This window comes from Bombina bombina, chromosome 4, assembly GCF_027579735.1.
Source record: "Bombina bombina isolate aBomBom1 chromosome 4, aBomBom1.pri, whole genome shotgun sequence".
Classification (NCBI taxonomy): Eukaryota; Metazoa; Chordata; class Amphibia; order Anura; family Bombinatoridae; genus Bombina; species Bombina bombina.
Window position 1 is genome coordinate 914705283 of NC_069502.1, and position 22696 is coordinate 914727978.

Below are 22696 nucleotides of genomic sequence, written 5' to 3' on the forward strand. Positions count from 1 at the left end.
GAGATTCAGACAACGCATCAAACCAGTAAGCCGCAGCGCTGGTAACAGTGGCAATACACACCGCAGGTTGCCATTGTAGACCCTGGTGGACATGCATCTTTTTTAGTAAAGCCTCCAATTTTGTATCCATTGAATCTTTAAAAGAACTGTCCTCTATGCGAAAAGTAGTCCTCTTGGCCAAAGTGGAGATAACTCCTACCTTAGGAACCGTCTGCCATGACTCCTTAATAGAATCCGCTATAGGAAACATCTTCTTAAAAATAGATGGAGAAAAGGGAATTCCAGGTCTTTCCCATTCTTGAGCAATAAACTCTGCAGTATGGTCAGGAACCGGAAAAACCTCCACCACAGAGGGAACATCAAAGTATTTGTTCAATTTACTAGACTTTTTTGGATTGACTACGATAGTTGTCGGAGTCGTCCAAAGTAGCCAAAACCTCAAGTAATAAGCAAAGGTGTTCTAGCTTAAATCTGAAGGATACCACTTCAGCATCAGAAGAAGGAATTACACGGAGTCTGAAATTTCCCCCCTCAGATGCTACCGAGATGTCTTGTTCCTCAGGCTTATGGGAAGGGACACTCTGGATAGCCAGAAGTCGATCAGAAACCTTACTGTTTCCTTAAAATTTCCTTTTACGCCTTCTTAAGGCCTCAGATACCGCAAGGTATACCTGGGAAGCAATGTCTTGTAGAGAAAATCCTACAGGATTGAAAGAGGAAACACAGGGCACTGTATGTGGAGACTGAAAAAGTTGGGACGCTTGAGGAGAAAGCTGCGGCATATCTGCAACAGGAGACACCTGAACAGCATTTGCCTGGGATAATGGTGGCTCATGGTCAAATATTTTTCTTTTCTTTTCAGTGTAATTAAAGGGGCATGAAACCCAAAATATTTATTTCATGATTCAGATAGAGAATACAATTTTAAACAACATTCCAATTTACTTCTATTATCATATTTGCTTTATTCTTTAGATATCCCTTGTTGAAGAAATAGCAATGAACATGGGTGAGCCAATAACAAGAAGCATCTACGTGCAGCCACCAATCAGCAGCTACCGAGCATATCTAGATATGCTTTTAAACCTAGTACATCATGAGAATTAATTAGATAACAGAAGTAAATTGGAAAACTGTTTAACATAGCATGCTTTTTCTAAAACATGAATTTTTTTTTGTTTAGAATGTCCCTTTAAGGACATAAACATATGTCTACATATTGGTAGGTCTGTCAATAGGTTCACAAGATATAGTCATGCAGAGCTACATCAGTACAGCACTATTAAATTATAGTAAATAAATACATTTAGACATAGACTACCAATTTGAAAATAAATAACCGTTAAAGTTAATATCCAACCTCTTTTTTTTTTTTTTAGGTATAGTATAAAGGTAACTTGCCCTCCTCAAGCTGGAGAGACCACTCTTGGGTCTCATTAGACTAGACAAAAATTGTATGTAGGAGGGAAGCCTATCCCATCATGCCAAAATGCTAGATTTAACAAGATATATTCTCTTCACTTGGAGCTTGAACTGAAATTTGTTTACCTAGCGGATAACATAAAACTTTTATATTTTGCAATGGACTGAAAAATCAGCTATAAATATTTACCAGACCCTATAGTGTACAGATTACTATCAATCAGTTGAATAGAGTAATGAACAGTTTTTATCACTACTATTCCCGTTGTTTATGGACCCTCTCAATACATTATCGTCTAAAGTACTCACGTCTCAAGTAGCAGGGGGGAAATAAAAAAAAAACAAAACAGATTACACCGTAATTATGGGCAAAAGCAAATGTCAACACATTGTGTCGGTCAAAAGGTGTAAAAGTGCAGTCACGCAATGCCTCACCAGTACATCTCTAGTATTTTATAACACACAAATGATCATATTACTATTTAACATAAGTACAACTTATTGAAAATTATTAACCAATATGGTCATTGACCAGCTTCTTTTCCTAGGTATATTATAAAAGTAATTTGCCCACCTCAAGCTGGAGATACCACTCTTGGATCACATTAGACTAGACAATACTTGCATATATGAGGGAAGCCTTTCCAATCATGGCAAAATATTACATTTAACAGGTTGATACATTCACTTGGAGCTTGAACTAAAACCTATGTGACTATCACATGTCCTAAATCTCTGGCAAATGAAAATGAGCTGTAGAGTCAGCTATACATAGATACCTATCCCATTATTGCCCAAATTACAAACCAACGATATATAAAATAATGAACAGTTGTTATCCCTTCGGTTCCTGCTATTTATGGTCACTCTCAATGTATAGGTAGCAAAGGTACTTACATCTCAAGTAGCATGGAGAGGATATAACATTCTTAACTTAGGTCATTCTACAGTGCTACTAGGCGCTATTTCTGAAATCTAATTCCCTCTCTGATAAACGTACCATCAAAAGGATAGAGACCTTCCCGGCATACTAATCTGGAATTGTGGTTTTACTCCTCTCTAGTGGACAGAGCTTGTATATATGTAAAATAGATAACTTAGAACTCTTCCATCGGCCTAGGTACATAAGTTGTATCACTTAGAAAAGTAAAGATAGGTATATACTATGTCTCGATCTATTAAGGTTATATATACTTCTGGGCTGAATTCCTATACTTGAACACAAATATACCTTTGGATCTAATTGCACTTATGGGAAACATATATATGGGAATTGGCTCTAATCTAAGCAGCAGAGTTAGACATGTGCTTGCATGAGATCTGGCTGCAAATCTTAATGTCCACTCAAACAGTTCTTATTAGTGAGTAGAATCGTCCAAATGAGTAAGTGGAGTGGCCGATTGACAGATTAATGCAGTCCGTTTGAAAGTGGATACAGCATAATATCTCACCCTATACCGGAGCTCGGGAACTCCTGCCTAGCCTATACCCTTTTTACAGTCTCCCTGGAGTGGAATGAATGGCAGGCTCAGATCTTGGACCGGGTCTGCAAAATCTCCCTGCTTCGGTTAAGTAGGGTTGTTAGTAAAGGCTACTTTCATCAAACCATGCGGTACACTTCTCAACTTGGGTGACACTGTCTGCATGGGCTTTTGGTGTCGGCCTTTGTAGTTGGCCGATATGGGATTGGCTGTCACCGATAAAGGAGTCGGCAGAGGCCCAGATCTAGACATCAGAGGGAACGCTGGGTGCGGACCAATCTCACCCCAGGGGCGCCTTCCCAGGGTCTGACCAGTAACAGCTACGAGGACCTGTAAAAACTTTGAGTCCAGAGCTGTAAATGACTCCTGCATCGGCTTATCTTCTTCATTGTTCAGATCCGATGGGCCTCTAGGAACAGAGATCAAAATGAGGTCTCCACATTCTCCAAGGGTCCCAGCTGAGCACGCATTCTGTAAGGTATGTATTGGTTGTACAGCTGCAGGGCTGCCAGATTGCTCTTAATGATTGTCTTGTGGCCAAATGGGAAGTGAATCCTGCATGGCACTGCAGAACTGAGGTTGCAGCCTATCTACAGCAGTCAATAGGCTCGGACTTGCAAGAAAAATCACTCCTCACGTACCAATATTGTATGACCAAGAAAGTTGCTTAGGATCTAGTTTATCACCAAATGAATAGAACTTTATGTGGCTTGTTCAGAAGGACAAAGTTATATCCTATTATAGGATATCATAACCCCGGAGTTCGGTGGGGGTGGTACTTTGCGGCAGCCCCTGACCTACACTCCAAAACCCAGACAGGACCTTCTTGTCGTTGGCTTACTGCGTGGTTGCAAAAATGGCTTCCAGGCCTGTGAACAAGTCTGTCGTGCAGCTGACTCAAAGAGCATAGGCAGGGACACCGTCGAATCATCCACTCTCAGAGAATATCTATTCTCAGGGCTGTAAATCTGCTCAAAAGTAATAAATAGTATAAATTTGCGATAGTTAACTAGCAAAAATAGTTTCCGGCTCAGAGAGCTTCACTGAGACGTGTCTTGCCGCCATGGTCAAATATTTTATCTCTAACTTAGTTCTCTCAATGCATGAGGAACAAAAAGGAACTGGGGGTTCCATCCAAACATCAAAACATAACTGACAAGCAGCAACTTCGCCTGGGATAATGGTTTGAAAAGCCTCTTGATCCATCTTATGTAATAAGGATAAAGTGTAAAAATTCTTTTTGAAAATAAAAAATAAATGTGTCCTGTGTCTTTAAATAGACTTCCCTCACAGAAGAAACAATCCCCTTTTCAAATACAGAGCGGTTACAGAGCCCTAACTGCCAAAACCCCCCCAGCTTACAACGGTAATCTCCATGACCAAAAGTTAAAGTATAAAAACTACTATAACACACTGAGCCACCATAAATCTCTTCAGTCTCAGTGCCCAAACTGCCTAAAAGAAACTCCAAACATGAAGGTTTAATAATGTCCCATATTAAATTAGACCACTTTTAGCTGTAACAAGTGCCAGCAATCTCCTTGCAAAATAAAATTAAAATGGCACTTACCTGAAAGTGCTGTCCGGCAGCAGGACACCTCACCTGGTTTGAGAGGGTGCAGCACCTCACATGGACCTGTGAAGAGAGAAAAACTGAGTAAAGCTACTCAGGTTTTCTAGTTAGGGCAGCAGATTCTTGAGAAAACACAGTGAGGTTTGTACCTCACAAGTTCTCAAGTGCTCAAAAGCCACCACTGCCCTACTGAAGAGACTGATGTGGACTAGGCTAGACCCCAGAAAGGAACAGAGTAAGCTTACTCTGCTAAAAAAAATATCTTGATTGAAGAATCATAGCCATTCCATCTATTAATGCACTATCTAACTTTATCTAGTGCTACATAGTTTTTTGTCTGTGGATGCGATTGCCTGTGATGGGGTTATAAGCTTTGTCTGCGTTATGTCATCTATGATTTAATCGCTTGGTTGTAGTGCATAATGCCTACGATGCCCTTTTCACCTCCCGTGTCTGTTTTAATGTGCTGTAATAAATTTTGAATTTTTCTTGCACGGTGTATCCAGTCCACGGATTCATCCTTTACTTGTGGGATATTCTCATTCCCTACAGGAAGTGGCAAAGAGAGCACACAGCAGAGCTGTCCATATAGCTCCCCCTCTAGCTCCACCCCCCAGTCATTCTCTTTGCCGGCTCTAAGCACTAGGGTCTCTCTACGGGAGGGTAAAGTGAATGTGGTGTTAGAATTGTAGTTTTATATCTTCAATCAAGTTTGTTATTTTTAAATGGTACCGGTTTGTACTATTTACTCTCTGGCAGAAAAAGGATGAAGAATTCTGCTGAGAGGAAGATGATTTTAGCATGTTGTAACTAAAATCCATTGCTGTTCCCACACAGGACTGAGGAGTACCAGAAAACTTCAGTTGGGGGGAACAGTTTGCAGGGTAGTCTGCAATAAGGTATGTTCAGCCATTTATTTCTAGACAAGACTGAGATAATGCTAGAAGACTGACAAGATCACCATGTGGGGGAGGGTAAGCTATGTTCTGAGACTTAGTAAAGAATTGAATGCTTACATAACAGGGCTAATTAGGCTGGTTGACACTATTTCAGGGCAATCGATTATTTGTTTTAAGAAATACTCGTTGGAGACAAGCACTTTGGAGTGTTTTCTGGGGTTATTATCCACATGGCAAAAATTTAGTCACTTAGAAGTGATTTTTGTAGGCCTCACAACTCCGGAGTGGAGTGGGAGCAGCCTAATTTCGCGCCTCAGATGCGCAGTTAGAATTGAAAGACAGTTCATGCTGCTTCACATGGAGGGTCCTGTTGCTGATTGAGGGCCTAAAAGAAGCTTTATTCCCCCAAAACTGATCCCTAAGGGCAGGTAGGGCCACAGCAGTAAGCTGTGGCAAGGTGCTGTAGTTATTTAACCTGTTGTTGGCTTTAGGCTGCTCCGGTTTGGGCATTAAGGGGTTAATCGTTCTGCAACTTGTGGTGCAATCATATTAAGGCCTTAGGTACATACTGTGAAAATTTCAAAAGGATTGCTGCATTTTTCACTGTTTTGTAAAATTGTGTGCTCTTTTTATCTCTTAAAGGCACAGTAACGTTTTTTCAAATTGTTTTTTATTTGATTAAAGTGATTTCCAAACCTGTTTGTGTATACTTCTAGTCTGTTAAACATGTCTGACACTAAGGAAAATCCTTGTTCAATGTGTTTAGAAGCCATGGTGGAACCCCCTCTCAGAATGTGTCCCAATTGCACTAATATGTCTATACACTTTAAAGATCATATTGTTGCACTTAAAAGTGTGGCCCTAGATGATTCTCAGACTGAAGGTAATGAGGATAGTCAGTCTACCTCTCCCCATGTGTCACAACCAGTTACGCCCGCTCAAGCGATGCCTAGTACCTCTAGTGCGTCTGCCCCTATTATATTGCAACAACTAGCGGCAGTCATGGATAATTCCCTTGCGGCCTTTCTATCGAAACTGCCAGTTTTTCCTGCAAAGCGCGATAGCTCTGTTTTAAGAACAGATTATGAGCAGTCTGAAGCTTTGGTAGCCTTATCTGATGTGCCCTCACAACGCTCTGAAGTGGGGGTGAGGGATTTGATGTCTGAGGGAGAAATTTCCGACTCAGGAAAGGTTTCTCATCAGGCAGAGTCAGATACATTGGCGTTTAAATTCAAATTAGAACACCTCCGCGTATTGCTCAGGGAGGTATTATCTACTCTGGATGATTGTGACCCTATGGTGGTTCCAGAGAAATTGTGTAAAATGGACAAGTACCTAAAGGTTCCTGTATACACTGATGCGTTTCCGGTCCCTAAGAGGGTTGCAGATATCGTTACTAGGGAGTGGGATAGACCAGGTGTCCCTTTTGTGTCCCCCCCCCCCCCTATTTTTAAGAAAATGTTCCCCATAACTGACCCCATGCGGGACTCGTGGCAAACGGTCCCTAAGGTAGAGGGGGCTGTTTCTACACTTGCTAAACGCACAAACATACCGATTGAAGACAGTTGTGCTTTTAAAGACCCTATGGATAAAAAGTTAGAGGGTCTACTTAAGAAAATTTTTGTTCAACAAGGTTTTCTTCTACAACCTATTGCCTGCATTATTCCTGTAACTACTGCAGCTGCTTTCTGGTTTGAGGCGCTGGAGGACTCGCTCCAGACGGAGACCTCATACGATGAAATTATGGATAGATTTAAGGCTCTAAAGCTGGCTAATTCTTTTATCACAGATGCCGCTTTGCAATTAGCTAAGTTAGCGGCAAAAAATTCAGGTTTCGCCATTATGGCGCGCAGAGTACTGTGGCTCAAGTCCTTGTCGGCCGATGTGTCGTCAAAATCCAAATTATTAAATATCCCTTTCAAAGGAAAGACCCTCTTCGGGCCAGAATTAAGAGATTATTGCAGAAATCACTGGGGGAAAGGGCCATGCTCTCCCTCCGGACAAGCCCTTTAAGGCTAAAAACAAAGCTAATTTTCGTTCCTTTCGTAATTTCAGGAACGGTCCCGCTTCAGCCTCTACGGCTGCAAAGCAAGAGACTTCAGAGCCCAAGGCAACTTGGAAACCTTACCAGGGCTGGAACAAGGGTAAACAGGCCAAAAAGCCTGCAGCTGCTAACAAGACAGCATGAAGGGGTAGCCCCCGATCCGGGACTGGATCTAGTAGGGGGCAGACTCTCTCTCTTCGCTCAGGCCTGGGCAAGAGATGTTCACGATCCCTGGGCCTTAGATATTGTATCCCAGGGATATCTTCTAGAATTCAAGGACTCCCCTCCAAGGGGAAGGTTCCACATTTCGCGTCTGTCTTCAGACCAGACAAAGAAAGAGGCGTTCTTACGCTGTGTAGAAGATCTACTTACAATGGGAGTGATATACCCAGTTCCAATGGCAGAACAAGGACTGGGTTTTTACTCAAACCTGTTTGTGGTTCCCAAAAAAGAAGGATCTTTCAGGCCAATTCTGGATCTAAAAATTCTAAACAGATTTCTCAGAGTCCCATCATTCAAGATGGAGACAATTCGGACAATCTTACCTATGATCCAGGAAGGTCAATATATGACTACCGTGGATCTAAAGGACGCGTACCTGCACATTCCTACCCACAAAGATCATCATCAGTTTCTCAGGTTCGCTTTTCTAGACCAGCATTACCAGTTCGTGGCTCTTCCATTCGGGTTAGCCACTGCTCCCAGAATTTTCACAAAGGTACTAGGGTCCCTTCTGGCGGTTCTAAGACCGTGGGGCATAGCAGTGGCGCCTTATTTGGACGACATCTTAATTCAGGCGCTGTCTTTTCAAAGAGCCAAGTCTCACACGGCGATTGTATTGGCCTTTCTGAGGTCTCACGGGTGGAAGGTGAACGTCAAAAAGAGTTCTCTATCCCCTCTTACAAGGGTTCCCTTCCTAGGAACTCTAATAGATTCGGTAGAAATGAAAATATTTCTGACGGAGGTCAGAAAGTTAAAGCTTTTAACTACTTGCCGAGATTTCATTCCATTCCTCGGCCATCTGTAGCTCAGTGCATGGAGGCAATCGGATTAATGGTATCAGCAATGGACATAGTCCCTTTTGCTCGGATACATCTCAGACCACTGCAACTATGCATGCTCAAACAGTGGAATGGGGATTATGCAGATTTGTCTCCTCAAATACAGCTGGACCAGGGGACCAGAGATTCTCTTCTCTGGTGGTTGTCTCAGGATCACCTGTCTCAGGGAATATGTTTCCGCAGACCAGAGTGGATTATTGTAACGACCGTCGCCAGTCTGTTAGGCTGGGGTGCAGTCTGGGACTCCCTGAAAGCTCAGGGTTTATGGTCTCGGGAAGAATCTCTTCTCCCGATAAACATTCTGGAACTGAGGGCGATATTCAACGCGCTTCAGGCATGGCCTCAACTAGCTGCGGCCAAATTCATTAGATTTCAGTCGGACAACATCACGACTGTAGCTTACATCAATCATCAGGGGGGAACAAAGAGTTCCCTAGCGATGAAGGAAGTAACCAAAATAATCAGGTGGGCGGAGGATCACTCCTGCCATCTATCAGCAATTCACATCCCAGGAGTAGACAACTGGGAGGCGGATTTTCTGAGTCGTCAGACTTTTCACCCGGGGGAGTGGGAACTCCACCCGGAGGTATTTGCCCAGCTGACTTAGCTATGGGGCATTCCAGAGTTGGATCTGATGGCGTCCCGTCAGAACACCAAGTTTCCTTTCTACGGATCCAGGTCCCGGGACCCCAAGGCGGCATTGATAGATGCTCTAGCAGCGCCCTGGTCCTTCAATCTGGCTTATGTTTTCCCACCGTTTCCTCTTCTCCCTCGTCTGGTCGCCAGAATCAAGCAGGAGAAGGCTTCGGTGATTTTGATAGCGCCTGCGTGGCCACGCAGGACTTGGTATGCAGACCTAGTGGACATGTCATCTGTCCCACCATGGACACTGCCAATGAGGCAGGACCTTCTAATACAGGGTACATTCAAGCATCCAAATCTAGTTTCTCTACGTCTGACTGCTTGGAGATTGAACTTTTAATTCTATCAAAGCGTGGTTTCTCTGAGTCAGTTATAGATACTCTGATTCAGGCTAGAAAGCCTGTCACCAGGAAAATCTACCATAAGATATGGCGGAAATATCTTTGTTGGTTTGAATCCAAGGGTTACTCATGGAGTAAGATTAGGATTCCCAGGATATTGTCCTTTCTCCGAGACGGATTGGAGAAAGGATTGTCGGCTAGTTCCTTAAAAGGACAGATATCTGCTCTGTCTATCCTTTTACACAAGCGTCTGGCAGAGGTACCAGACGTTCAAGCGTTTGCACAGGCTTTAGTCAGAATCAAGCCTGTCTATAAACCTGTGGCTCCGCCATGGATTCTAAATCTAGTTTTTTTCAGTTCTTCAAGGGGTTCCGTTTGAACCTTTACATTCCATAGATATTAAGTTGTTATCTTGGAAAGTTTTGTTTTTGGTAGCTATCTCTTCTGCTCGAAGAGTCTCAGAATTATCTGCCTTACAGTGTGATTCACCTTACCTGGTGTTCCATGCAGATAAGGTAGTTTTGCGTACTAAACCTGGTTTTCTTACTAAAGTGGTTTCTAACAAGAATATTAACCAGTAAATTGTACTTTCTCTGTGTCCCAATCCTTTTTCGAAGAAGGAACGTCTGTTGTACAATCTTGATGTAGTTCGTGCTCTAAAGTTCTATTTGCAAGCAACTAAGGATTTCAGACAAACATCTTCCTTGTTTGTTATCTATTCCGGTAAAAGGAGAGGTCAGAAAGCGACTGCTACCTCTTTCCTTTTGGCTGAAAAGCATCATCCGTTTGGCCTATGAGACTGCTGGCCAGCTGCCTCCTGAAACAATTACTGCTTATTCTACCAGAGCAGTGGCTTCCACATGGGCTTTTAAAAACGAGGCTTCTGTTGAACAGATTTGTAAGGCAGCGACTTGGTCTTCACTGCATACTTTTTCAAAATTTTACAAATTCAATACTTTTGCTTCTTCAGAGGCTATTTTTGGGAGAAAGGTTTTGCAAGCAGTGGTGCCTTCCGTTTAAGGTACCTGCCTTGTTCCCTCCCTTCATCCGTGTCCTAAAGCTTTGGTATTGGTATCCCACAAGTAAAGGATGAATCCGTGGACTGGATACACCTTGCAAGAGAAAACAGAACTTATGCTTACCTGATAAATTACTTTCTCTTGCGGTGTATCCAGTCCACGGCCCGCCCTGGCAATTAAGTCAGGTAAAATTTTTTTTGTTTAAACTACAGTCACCACTGCACCCTATGTTTTCTCCTTTTTCTTCCTAACCGTTGGTCGAATGACTGGGGGGTGGAGCTAGAGGGGGAGCTATATGGACAGCTCTGCTGTGTGCTCTCTTTGCCACTTCCTGTAGGGAATGAGAATATCCCACAAGTAAAGGATGAATCCGTGGACTGGATACACCGCAAGAGAAGGTAATTTATCAGGTAAGCATAAATTCTGTTTTTTATATGAGCTTCTTTTGAAGTGTAACTTCCTTTTGCGTGTTTATATTTCTTCAGTTCATTTCAAAAACTTTAATCTATTTCTCCAGAACCAAAACTCCTCAACTTTGTGAATGCATTTGCCTCTCCTTGGTATCTCCCCCTTACCAGTGTTATCTTAACCATTGTCTTATTACCCAGAGCTATAAAGAAGACCAAATGAGATCAGCAATGCATTATTCTCATAATGCATGTCAGGCCTTGAAGGACTGAGTTTGCAGATCTGACCATTGTTTCGGTGGGCTCTATCATTCATACTTATCTGGGTACCAGTGTCTTGTCTCAAGGTCCATTTCTCTGTCCCAGCCATCTAGTTTTAGCTTTATACTAAATCTTGGCACACAAGGACTTCTCATCAGTCATTACCACAAGAGTTCACACACACTCATGACTTTTTGCTCTACTCTGGAAGTCCCTTACTAATCTGTTAATCTTGGAATTTCTGCACACAACATACGAAAAGAGCTTTTCTAAGAACTTCCGAAATGTCTTCCCTGCCATAACTCTCTTTAGTAGTCTCCTATCTCTTCACCACTTTGTTTTGACTGTGCTATCCCTTTTAATTTTGTGTTCTCACATTTCTCTGTATGCTGTTACCAATATTATACTGTTAAGGAGCCACAGATATGCATACATACATAAAGAAATGGAAGTATTTCACTATATTTTCTCAGTCAGTGGTAAAACAGAAAATGTTAATAGTCCACACACACAATACAAGTATACACTTGCAAAGGGATATTTTAGGACTACTACTAGGCTTTGTCGAATTCTGCTTCACAACTCATTTGGTGTATTTTAAAGCCTTGCATGCGTTATCCTGTGATTTTTTTTTTCTTTCCCCTTCATAAATAGGAATGGCAGGTGGAAAATACCGTTCTTTTTTAATTCACGTGAAAGCTGTAAATGACAGAGGAACAGAGGAGCTGTGCAATGGAGGAACAAGACCAGTTGTAAGGATACCTTCTTTGAAGCCTCAGAATATAAAGGGGCATTCCCTGGCTTCCCTGCTGGCTAAAGTTGTGCCAGGAAAGGTATGTATTAATGATAAAGCAAGAATAATCCACTTTGTGGCTAAAAATATAGTGAAAGGGAAAATGTACAAAAAAACCCTCTTGTTTCATCTAAGAAAGGAGCACCCAATCCTTTTTATAGGAGGCTGCCCACTATTGGTGGACTTGGCCACGGCCCATATAACATAAGTATACTTATGCTAAATAAAATTTAGATTATAATTTAACATTTTTGTTACAATTGCATAGGAGTCTCTTTACTGTTACTGAATTAAAGTGGACCCATTTTTTTCCTTTCGTGATTTAGAAAGAACATGCAATTTTAAACATCTTTCCAATTTACTTCCATTATCAAATGTGCTTATCTCTCTTGGTATTCTTTGTTGATTGAGCTGTATTGTACTTCTGGGAGCTAAAAAAAAGGTTTTATATACTACCCAGATCTACAGAATCTTGTTAGAATTACAAATGCTTAAAATAAATTACCAAAAAAGAAATTCATGATTCAGATGGAGCATGCAATTTTTAACATTTTATTTCTATTATCAAATTTGCTTTGTTCTCTTGGTATTCTTTATTCATTAGTAAACCTAGGTACAGTGATAGGAGCTTTGGAGCATTCACATGCATTTTATGGCAGCTGCATTTGCAACTGTAGAACATTGCTTTAAACTATTTGCAGAGACTGCTGCCACATAGGCAAAGACACATGCACGCTCCTGATCTCACCTAGGATTTCTCTTTAACAAAGGATACTAGAGATATTATAGAACTAAGCAAAACATATAGAACTTAATTGGAAAGTTTGTTAAAATGTCATGCTCAGTCCAATCCATTTAAGTTTATTTTGAGTCACTTTCAATAAACCACCTTTTTATGTTGAAGTTTTCCCTGAGTGTCAATAAGGAACAGACATTTAAAGGGACAGTCAACACCTTAATTGTTGTTTCAAAAGATAAAATAATCCCATTATTACCCATTCACCAGTTTTCAATAACTAACACAGTTATAATATATTTTTACCTCTAATTACCCTGTATCTATGCCTCTGCAAACTTCCCCCCTATTTTAGTTCTTTTGACAGACTTGCTTTTTAGCCAATCAATGGTCACTCCTAGGTAACTTCACTGCGTGAGCTCAATGTTATCTATATGAAACACATGAACTAACTCCCTCTAGTGGTGAAAAACTGTCAAAATGCATTCAGATTAGAGGCGGCCTTCAAGGTTTAAGAAATTAGCATATGAACCTCCTAGGTTTCGCTTCAACTAAGAATACCAAGAGAAAAAAAAGCAAAATTGTTGATAAAAGTAAATTGAAAAGTTGTTTATAATTACATGCCCTATTTGAATCATGAAAGTTTTTTTTTTTTTTTTGGACTTGACTGTCTCTTTAAAGTGAGGGTTAACTTTGATGAATGAAACCCTGTTTTTTAAAAATACTATTAAAAACAGGGGCACTTTCATTCATCAAAGTTTAGAAAGCAGCCTTTTTGATTAAAAACTTACCTTTGTTCTTTTCACAGCCAGAGCAGCTTCCCCCTCCCGGAGATCCTCTCTTCACACGTCAATGACTAATCCGGCTTCCTCCAATCACAGCATGGCCTCAGGCAATGACTCCTCTGGGAGGAAACCCGTGATTGGAGGAAGCCGGATTAGTCATTGATGACGTGTGAAGAGAGGATCTCCGAGTGGGGGAAGCTGCTCTGGCTGTGAAAAGAACAAAGGTACGTTTTTAAACAAAACGGCTGCTTTCTAAACTTTGAATGAAAGTGCCTTTGTTTTTAATAGTATTGTTAAAAAACGGGCTTTCATTCATCAAAGTTTACCTTCACTTTAAGTTTCAGTTGTACACAAACATTTACTTCCTGTTAGACGCACTATGAATTAAAATATTTTTGGACTAAAAAATGGTTCAGACAAGGTTATTCAAATGTTTAAAGGGACAGTAAACACCTTGTTATTACAAGATTTTTTTTTTCTGCAGACTTGCAAAAAAAAAATAAAAAAATAGTTCTCATGAAAATGTTTTGAATGTATTAACACTTTGTTGCAACTGTTTTTCAGTAGCCAAACTCCACTCACTACTTTCCTTATTTGAAATGGCCAATCCAACTTGTTTCTTGAGTAGCTTCTGCCATTTAGTTAGCAAGATCTTGATTTGTAATCTTACCATCGTTACTAAAGCGATTAGAGACAGATGTCTGGCATGATTAGACTTGTGGAGGTTGTTGTGCACTTGAGTTGTTGGCATTGAAAAAAAACACAATTTTTAAAGCAACACTAAAGTCAAAATGAACCTTTCATGATTCAGAGAGAGCATACAATATTACAAATACTTACTAGTTTACTTCCATTATCAAGATTTGCAGTCTTTTTATATGCATGCTTTTTTAGGCACCAGCTCCTGCTGAGCATGTGCAGGACTTCACAGTATTTATCGTATATACATTTCTTTCATGTAATTAGCAAGAGTCCATGAGCTAGTGACGTATGGGATATACATTCCTACCAGGAGGGGCAAAGTTTCCCAAACCTCAAAATGCCTATAAATACACCCCTCACCACACCCACAAATCAGTTTTACAAACTTTGCCTCCTATGGAGGTGGTGAAGTAAGTTTGTGGTAGATTCTACGTTGATATGCGCTCCGCAGCAGGTTGGAGCCCGGTTTTCCTCTCAGCGTGCAGTGAATGTCAGAGGGATGTGAGGAGAGTATTGCCTATTTGAATGCAATGATCTCCTTCTACGGGGTCTATTTCATAGGTTCTCTGTTATCGGTCGTAGAGATTCATCTCTTACCTCCCTTTTCAGATCGACGATATACTCTTATATATACCATTACCTCTGCTGATTTTCGTTTCAGTACTGGTTTGGCTTTCTACAAACATGTAGATGAGTGTCCTGGGGTAAGTAAGTCTTATTTTCTGTGACACTCTAAGCTATGGTTGGGCACTTTTTTATAAAGTTCTAAATATATGTATTCAAACATTTATTTGCCTTGACTCAGGATGTTCAACATTCCTTATTTTCAGACAGTCAGTTTCATATTTGGGATAATGCATTTGAATCATTCATTTTTTCTTACCTTAAAAATTTGACTTTTTCCCTGTGGGCTGTTAGGCTCGCGGGGGCTGAAAATGCTTCATTTTATTGCGTCATTCTTGGCGCGGACTTTTTTGGCGCAAAAAATCTTTTCTGTTTCCGGCGTCATACGTGTCGCTGGAAGTTGCGTCATTTTTTGACGTTCTTTTGCGCCAAAAATGTCGGCGTTCCGGATGTGGCGTCATTTTTGGCGCCAAAAGCATTTTGGCGCTAAAAAAAATAAAAAAAATATGGGCGTCGCTTTTGTCTCCACATTATTTAAGTCTCATTTTTCATTGCTTCTGGTTGCTAGAAGCTTGTTCCTTGGCATTTTTTCCCATTCCTGAAACTGTCATTTAAGGAATTTGATCAATTTTGCTTTATATGTTGTTTTTTTCTCTTACATATTGCAAGATGTCTCACGTTGCATCCGAGTCAGAAGATACTTCAGGAAAATCGCTGTCTGGTGCTGGAACTACCAAAGCTAAGTGTATCTGCTGTAAACTTTTGGTAGCTGTTCCTCCAGCTGTTGTTTGTACTAATTGTCATGACAAACTTGTTAATGCAGATAATATTTCCTTTAGTAATGTACCATTACCTGTTGCAGTTCCATCAACATCTAATGTTCAGAGTGTTCCTGATAACATAAGAGATTTTGTTTCTGAATCCATTAAGAAGGCTATGTCTGTTATTCCTCCTTCTAGTAAACATAAAAAATCTTTTAAAACTTCTCTTTATACAGATGAATTTTTAAATGAACATCATCATTCTGATTCTAATGACTCTTCTGGTTCAGAGGATTCTGTCTCAGAGGTTGATGCTGATAAATCTTCATATTTATTTAAAATAGAATTTATTCGTTTTTTGCTTAAAGAAGTACTAATTGCTTTAGAAATTGAGGATTCTGGTCCTCTTGATACTAAATCTAAACGTTTAGATAAGGTCTTTAAATCTCCTGTGGTTATTCCAGAAGTTTTTCCTGTTCCTGGTGCTATTTCTGAAGTAATTTCCAGAGAATGGAATAATTTGGGTAATTCATTTACTCCTTCTAAACGTTTTAAGCAATTATATCCTGTGCCATCTGATAGATTAGAATTTTGGGACAAAATCCCTAAAGTTGATGGGGCTATTTCTACCCTTGCTAAACGTACTACTATTCCTACGTCAGATGGTACTTCGTTTAAGGATCCTTTAGATAGGAAAATTTAATCTTTTCTAAGAAAAGCTTATCTGTGTTCAGGTAATCTTCTTAGACCTGCTATATCATTGGCTGATGTTGCTGCAGCTTCAACTTTTTGGTTGGAAACTTTAGCGCAACAAGTAACAGATCATGATTCTCATAATATTATTATTCTTCTGCAACATGCTAATAATTTTATCTGTGATGCCATTTTTGATATTATCACAGTTGATGTCAGGTTTATGTCTCTAGCTATTTTAGCTAGAAGAGCTTTATGGCTTAAAACTTGGAATGCTGATATGTCTTCTAAATCGACTCTACTTTCCATTTCTTTCCAGGGTAACAAATTATTTGGTTCTCAGTTGGATTCTATTATCTCAACTGTTACTGGTGGGAAAGGAACTTTTTTACCACAGGATAAAAAATCTAAGGGTAAAAACAGGGCTAATAATCGTTTTCGTTCCTTTCGTTTCAACAAAGATCAAAAGCCTGATCCTTCTTCCTCAGGAGCAGTTTCAGTTTGGAAACCATCTCCAGTCTGGAATAAATCCAAGCCTTCTAGAAAAGCAAAGCCAGCTTCTAAGTCCACATGAAGGTGCGGCCCTCATTCCAGCTCAGCTGGTAGGGGGCAGGTTATGTTTTTTCAAAGAAATTTGGATCAATTCTGTTCACAATCTTTGGATTCAGAACATTGTTTCAGAAGGGTACAGAATTGGTTTCAAGATAAGACCTCCTGCAAAGAGATTTTTTCTTTCCCGTGTCCCAGTAAATCCAGTGAAAGCTCAAGCATTTCTGAAATGTGTTTCAGATCTAGAGTTGGCTGGAGTAATTATACCAGTTCCAGTTCTGGAACAGGGGCTGGGGTTTTATTCGAATCTCTTCATTGTACCAAAGAAGGAGAATTCCTTCAGACCAGTTCTGGATCTAAAAATATTGAATCGTTATGTAAGGATACCAACATTCAAAATGGTAACTGTAAGGACTATCTTGCCTTTTGTTCAGCAAGGGCATTATATGTCCACGATAGATTTACAGGATGCATATCTACATATTCCGATTCATCCAGATCACTATCAGTTCCTGAGATTCTCTTTCCTGGACAAGCATTACCAGTTTGTGGCTCTGCCGTTTGGCCTAGCTACAGCCCCAAGAATTTTTACAAAGGTTCTCGGTGCCCTTCTGTCTGTAATCAGAGAACAGGGTATTGTGGTATTTCCTTATTTGGACGATATCTTGGTACTTGCTCAGTCTTTACATTTAGCAGAATCTCATACGAATCGACTTGTGTTGTTTCTTCAAGATCATGGTTGGAGGATCAATTCACTAAAAAGTTCATTGATTCCTCAGACAAGGGTAACCTTTCTGGGTTTCCAGATAGATTCAGTGTCCATGACTGTCTTTGACAGACAAGAGACGTCTAAAATTGATTTCAGCTTGTCGAAACCTTCAGTCACAATCATTCCCTTCGGTAGCCTTATGCATGGAAATTCTAGGTCTTATGACTGCTGCATCGGACGCGATCCCCTTTGCTCGTTTTCACATGTGACCTCTTCAGCTCTGTATGCTGAATCAATGGTGCAGGGATTACACAAAGATATCTCAATTAATATCTTTAAAACCGATTATACGACACTCTCTGACGTGGTGGACAGGTCACCATCGTTTAATTCAGGGGGCTTCTTTTGTTCTTCCGACCTGGACTGTAATTTCAACAGATGCAAGTCTTACAGGTTGGGGAGCTGTGTGGGGATCTCTGACGGCACAAGGAGTTTGGGAATCTCAGGAGGTGAGATTACCGATCAATATTTTGGAACTCCGTGCAATTTTCAGAGCTCTTCAGTCTTGGCCTCTTCTGAAGAGAGAATCGTTCATTTGTTTTCAGACAGACAATGTCACAACTGTGGCATACATCAATCATCAAGGAGGGACTCACAGTCCTCTGGCTATGAAAGAAGTATCTCGAATTCTGGTTTGGGCGGAATCCAGCTCCTGTCTAATCTCTGCGGTTCATATCCCAGGTATACACAATTGGGAAGCGGATTATCTCAGTCGCCAAACGTTGCATCCGGGCGAATGGTCTCTTCACCCAGAGGTATTTCTTCAGATTGTTCAAATGTGGGAACTTCCAGAAATAGATCTGATGGCGTCTCATCTAAACAAGAAACTTCCCAGGTATCTGTCCAGATCCCGGGATCCTCAGGCGGAGGCAGTGGATGCATTATCACATCCTTGGAAGTATCATCCTGCCTATATCTTTCCGCCTCTAGTTCTTCTTCCAAGAGTAATCTCCAAGATTCTGAAGGAATGCTCGTTTGTTCTGCTGGTAGCTCCGGCATGGCCTCACAGGTTTTGGTATGCGAATCTTGTCCGGATGGCCTCTTGCCAACCGTGGACTCTTCCGTTAAGACCAGACCTTCTGTCGCAAGGTCCTTTTTTTCCATCAGGATCTCAAATCCTTAAATTTAAAGGTATGGAGATTGAACGCTTGATTCTTGGTCAAAGAGGTTTCTCTGACTCTGGGATTAATACTATGTTACAGGCTCGTAAATCTGTATCTAGAGAGATATATTATAGAGTCTGGAAGACTTATATTTCTTGGTGTCTTTCTCATCATTTTTCTTGGCATTCTTTTAGAATTCCGAGAATTTTACAGTTTCTTCAGGATGGTTTAGATAAAGGTTTGTCCGTAAGTTCCTTGAAAGGACAAATCTCTGCTCTTTCTGTTCTTTTTCACAGAAAGATTGCTAATCTTCCTGATATTCATTGTTTTGTACAAGCTTTGGTTCGTATAAAACCTGTCATTAAGTCAATTTCTCCTCCTTGGAGTTTGAATTTGGTTCTGGGGGCTCTTCAAGCTCCTCCTTTTGAACCCATGCATTCATTAGACATTAAATTACTTTCTTGGAAAGTTTTGTTCCTTTTGGCGATCTCTTCTGCCAGAAGAGTCTCTGAATTATCTGCTCTTTCTTGTGAGTCTCCTTTTCTGATTTTTCATCAGGATAAGGCGGTGTTGCGAACTTCTTTTGAATTTTTACCTAAGGTTGTGAATTCCAACAACATTAGTAGAGAAATTGTGGTTCCTTCATTATGTCTTAATCCTAAGAATTCTAAGGAGAAATCGTTGCATTCTTTGGATGTTGTTAGAGCTTTGAAATATTATGTTGAAGCTACTAAGTCTTTTCGAAAGACTTCTAGTCTATTTGTTATCTTTTCCGGTTCTAGAAAAGGCCAGAAAGCTTCTGCCATTTCTTTGGCATCTTGGTTGAAATCTTTAATTCATCATGCCTATGTTGAGTCGGGTAAAACTCCGCCTCAAAGGATTACAGCTCATTCTACTAGGTCAGTTTCTACTTCCTGGGCGTTTAGGAATGAAGCTTCGGTTGATCAGATTTGCAAAGCAGCAACTTGGTCCTCTTTGCATACTTTTACTAAATTCTACCATTTTGATGTGTTTTCTTCTTCTGAAGCAGTTTTTGGTAGAAAAGTACTTCAGGCAGCGGTTTGTTTGAATCTTCTGCTTATGTTTTTCATTAAACTTTATTTTGGGTGTGGATTATTTTCAGCAGGAATTGGCTGTCTTTATTTTATCCCTCCCTCTCTAGTGACTCTTGCGTGGAAAGATCCACATCTTGGGTAGTCATTATCCCATACGTCACTAGCTCATGGACTCTTGCTAATTACATGAAAGAAAACATAATTTATGTAAGAACTTACCTGATAAATTCATTTCTTTCATATTAGCAAGAGTCCATGAGGCCCACCCTTTTTGTGGTGGTTATGATTTTTTTGTATAAAGCACAATTATTCCAATTCCTTATTTTATATGCTTTCGCACTTTTTTCTTATCACCCCACTTCTTGGCTATTCGTTAAACTGATTTGTGGGTGTGGTGAGGGGTGTATTTATAGGCATTTTGAGGTTTGGGAAACTTTGCCCCTCCTGGTAGGAATGTATATCCCATACGTCACTAGCTCATGCACTCTTGCTAATATGAAAGAAATGAATTTATCAGGTAAGTTCTTACATAAATTATGTTTTTTTTTATTAGCTGTTTCACATAGGGGGCAGGGAAAATGGAAGTAACTTTGAAATTTGTCAGACAAAAATTCTACTTTTTTGAAATTCTATTACATTGTCTTTATTATATATTTAAAGCAGCACAAAAGATGAGGTGCACTCGTAGTCACGGGTGTCAATAAAAAAAAAAAAAAAAAACTTTATTGTAGAATTCTTAAAACATCCTTAGCAAAGGAAGACAAACAATGTTCAAGTGGCAATGTGAGTGGTGAGAACTCCACTCCGAGGACTGTCTGCTGACGCGTTTATTATATATTTGTTGATAATGCATTTCTACTGTATTTAATGGTCCTTTAAAATTGTTACCAAAGAGAAGTTATATGATGCAAATTAAAAAAATATATATTGCAATGCACTTTCTTTTGCCTGCAGGATATAGCATAAACAACATTCAAGGGGTGTGCTTGCAAAACAATGCATATTTTTCTAACAAAATGTCAGTTTTAAATGTTTTTGCAGGTCTTTTGCAATTTAGTGAATATTTGTTGTGTAAATGAAAATTAACTTTAATGTCCATTTTAAAGGGACACTAAACCCTTACCTTTTCTTTTATTATTCAGATAGAGAATACAAATTTAAACATTACAATTTACTTCTATTATTTATTTTGCTTCATTTTTTAGATATTCTTAGTTCACGAAAAAGCAATGCTCATGGGTGAGCCAATCACACAAGGCTTCTATGTGCAGGAACCAATCAGCAGCTACTGAGCCTATCTAGATATGCTTTTCAGCAAAGAATATCAAGAGAATAAAACAAATTAGATAATAGAAGTAAATTAGAAAGTTGTTTAAAAACGCATGCTCTTTCTAAATCATGAAAGAAAAAATGTGGGTTTCATGTCCCTTTTAAATTACTGGAAAAAGAGGCAAAATAAAGGTTTAATGCAAAGTTACTTTACTATGCATATTACAATATCAAGGTGTTTTTTGTCTCTTTCAGGGATGCACAACCTTGGTGCTCCAGAGGTTTTTGAACTACATTTCCCATGATGCTCAGGCACTGAGCATCAGCTGGCTGTGCATCATTGGAAAGGCTGATCCAAAACCTCTGGATCACCAAGGTTGAGCACTCCTTGGTGCTTTTAATGCACAGTACATTTGAATAAAATGTCCCTTTTTCTTTTTTCCTTTTTAGGATAAATCTGCTACAAAAATTGAAGCCAGTAATTCTTCACGAAAAGCTGATAACCTTAGAGGATGTGATTTACTACAAGAAGTTTCTGTCACAATTCGGCGATTTAAGAAAACCTGTATTCCAAAAGAAAGGTTGGTCAGAAAAGTTGATAGCTTTATAGTTTATTGTAGTCAATGGCCCAAAGTTCTATCAGGTTATGCATCTGTATTCTCTCCATGTTGTATCAAAAAAGAGTAATGTTTTGATTTTGAGTAGATTTCTTTTCCACTTTTTTCCCCCCTTCATTCCTGAGTAGACGCAATATTTTTTTTTTTTTATAAAGGATACATTTATTTTGCTTATCAGAATATAATTTTTCCCCCCTTCTTCCCGGTTTGTTTTTTTAGAGTTCAGAGATGTGCCATGTTGCAGTTTTCAGAATTTCATGAAAAACTTCTAAATACACTCTGCAAAAAGACCGAAGATAGCCTTGCTACGGAGCATGCACAAGGTCTTGTTTTGGACATTCTGTGTTGGCTAGCTGGTGTTCATTCTAATGGACCTGGGAGGTATAATAGAATTGTATTCCTTTTTGCAGACTTGAATATTTTCACAGTAATTCCATACATGAACGTTTTTTTTCAACAAATATCATGTATCTTCAAAATGCTATGTTAATTATTCTCTAATATAGCTTATAATAGATAAGATAATCACATATATATATATATATAAATAAATGTGTATGTATGTGTATATATGTGTATATATATATATGTATGTATGTGTGTATATGTATATATATATATATATATATATATATATATACATATACTGCAATCACAATTTTAGTTAATCCCTTCACTATTGGGGCTTTCAGAGAAAAACATCAAAATACCAGAGAATTTTTGGTATCACTCCATTTAAACATAGTCTTGTGTTTTTTTTTGTTTAAATTATTTTTATTAGGTTAAACATAATTGAGCCTTGGTTTTTTTATGTTTTTATTTACCTGTCAAATCTATATATATTTTTAAGTAGACAACTCAAGGTATTGATCTAGACCCATTTTAGTGTATTTCATGCCACCATTTCACCGCCAAATGTGATCATATAAAAAAAAATTGGTTATCTTTTGAACAAACTTGGCTTTCTCATTGAAATTTACATAACGCTTGAGCAATCAGGTGCCATGATTACTAAAATAAGTGAAAGTGCCACAGCTAAACGTGATGCTAATAAATGAACAAGGGGACCTAACTACAATGTAGGGTGTGT

At 39.5% G+C, this 22696-nt stretch overlaps 1 protein-coding gene across 7 annotated transcripts in view; it reads left to right on the forward strand.

Annotated features, from left to right (window-relative positions):
- Positions 1 to 22696, forward strand: part of BIRC6 (baculoviral IAP repeat containing 6) — an 854588-nt gene that overhangs the window by 210707 nt on the left and 621185 nt on the right. For all 7 annotated transcript variants that reach the window (XM_053711846.1, XM_053711848.1, XM_053711852.1 and 4 more), the window contains exons 16-18: positions 11805 to 11983; positions 21440 to 21570; positions 21826 to 21987. In XM_053711846.1, the coding sequence (XP_053567821.1) occupies positions 11805 to 11983; positions 21440 to 21570; positions 21826 to 21987 (472 nt within the window). The remainder of the gene's footprint in view (positions 1 to 11804; positions 11984 to 21439; positions 21571 to 21825; positions 21988 to 22696) is intronic.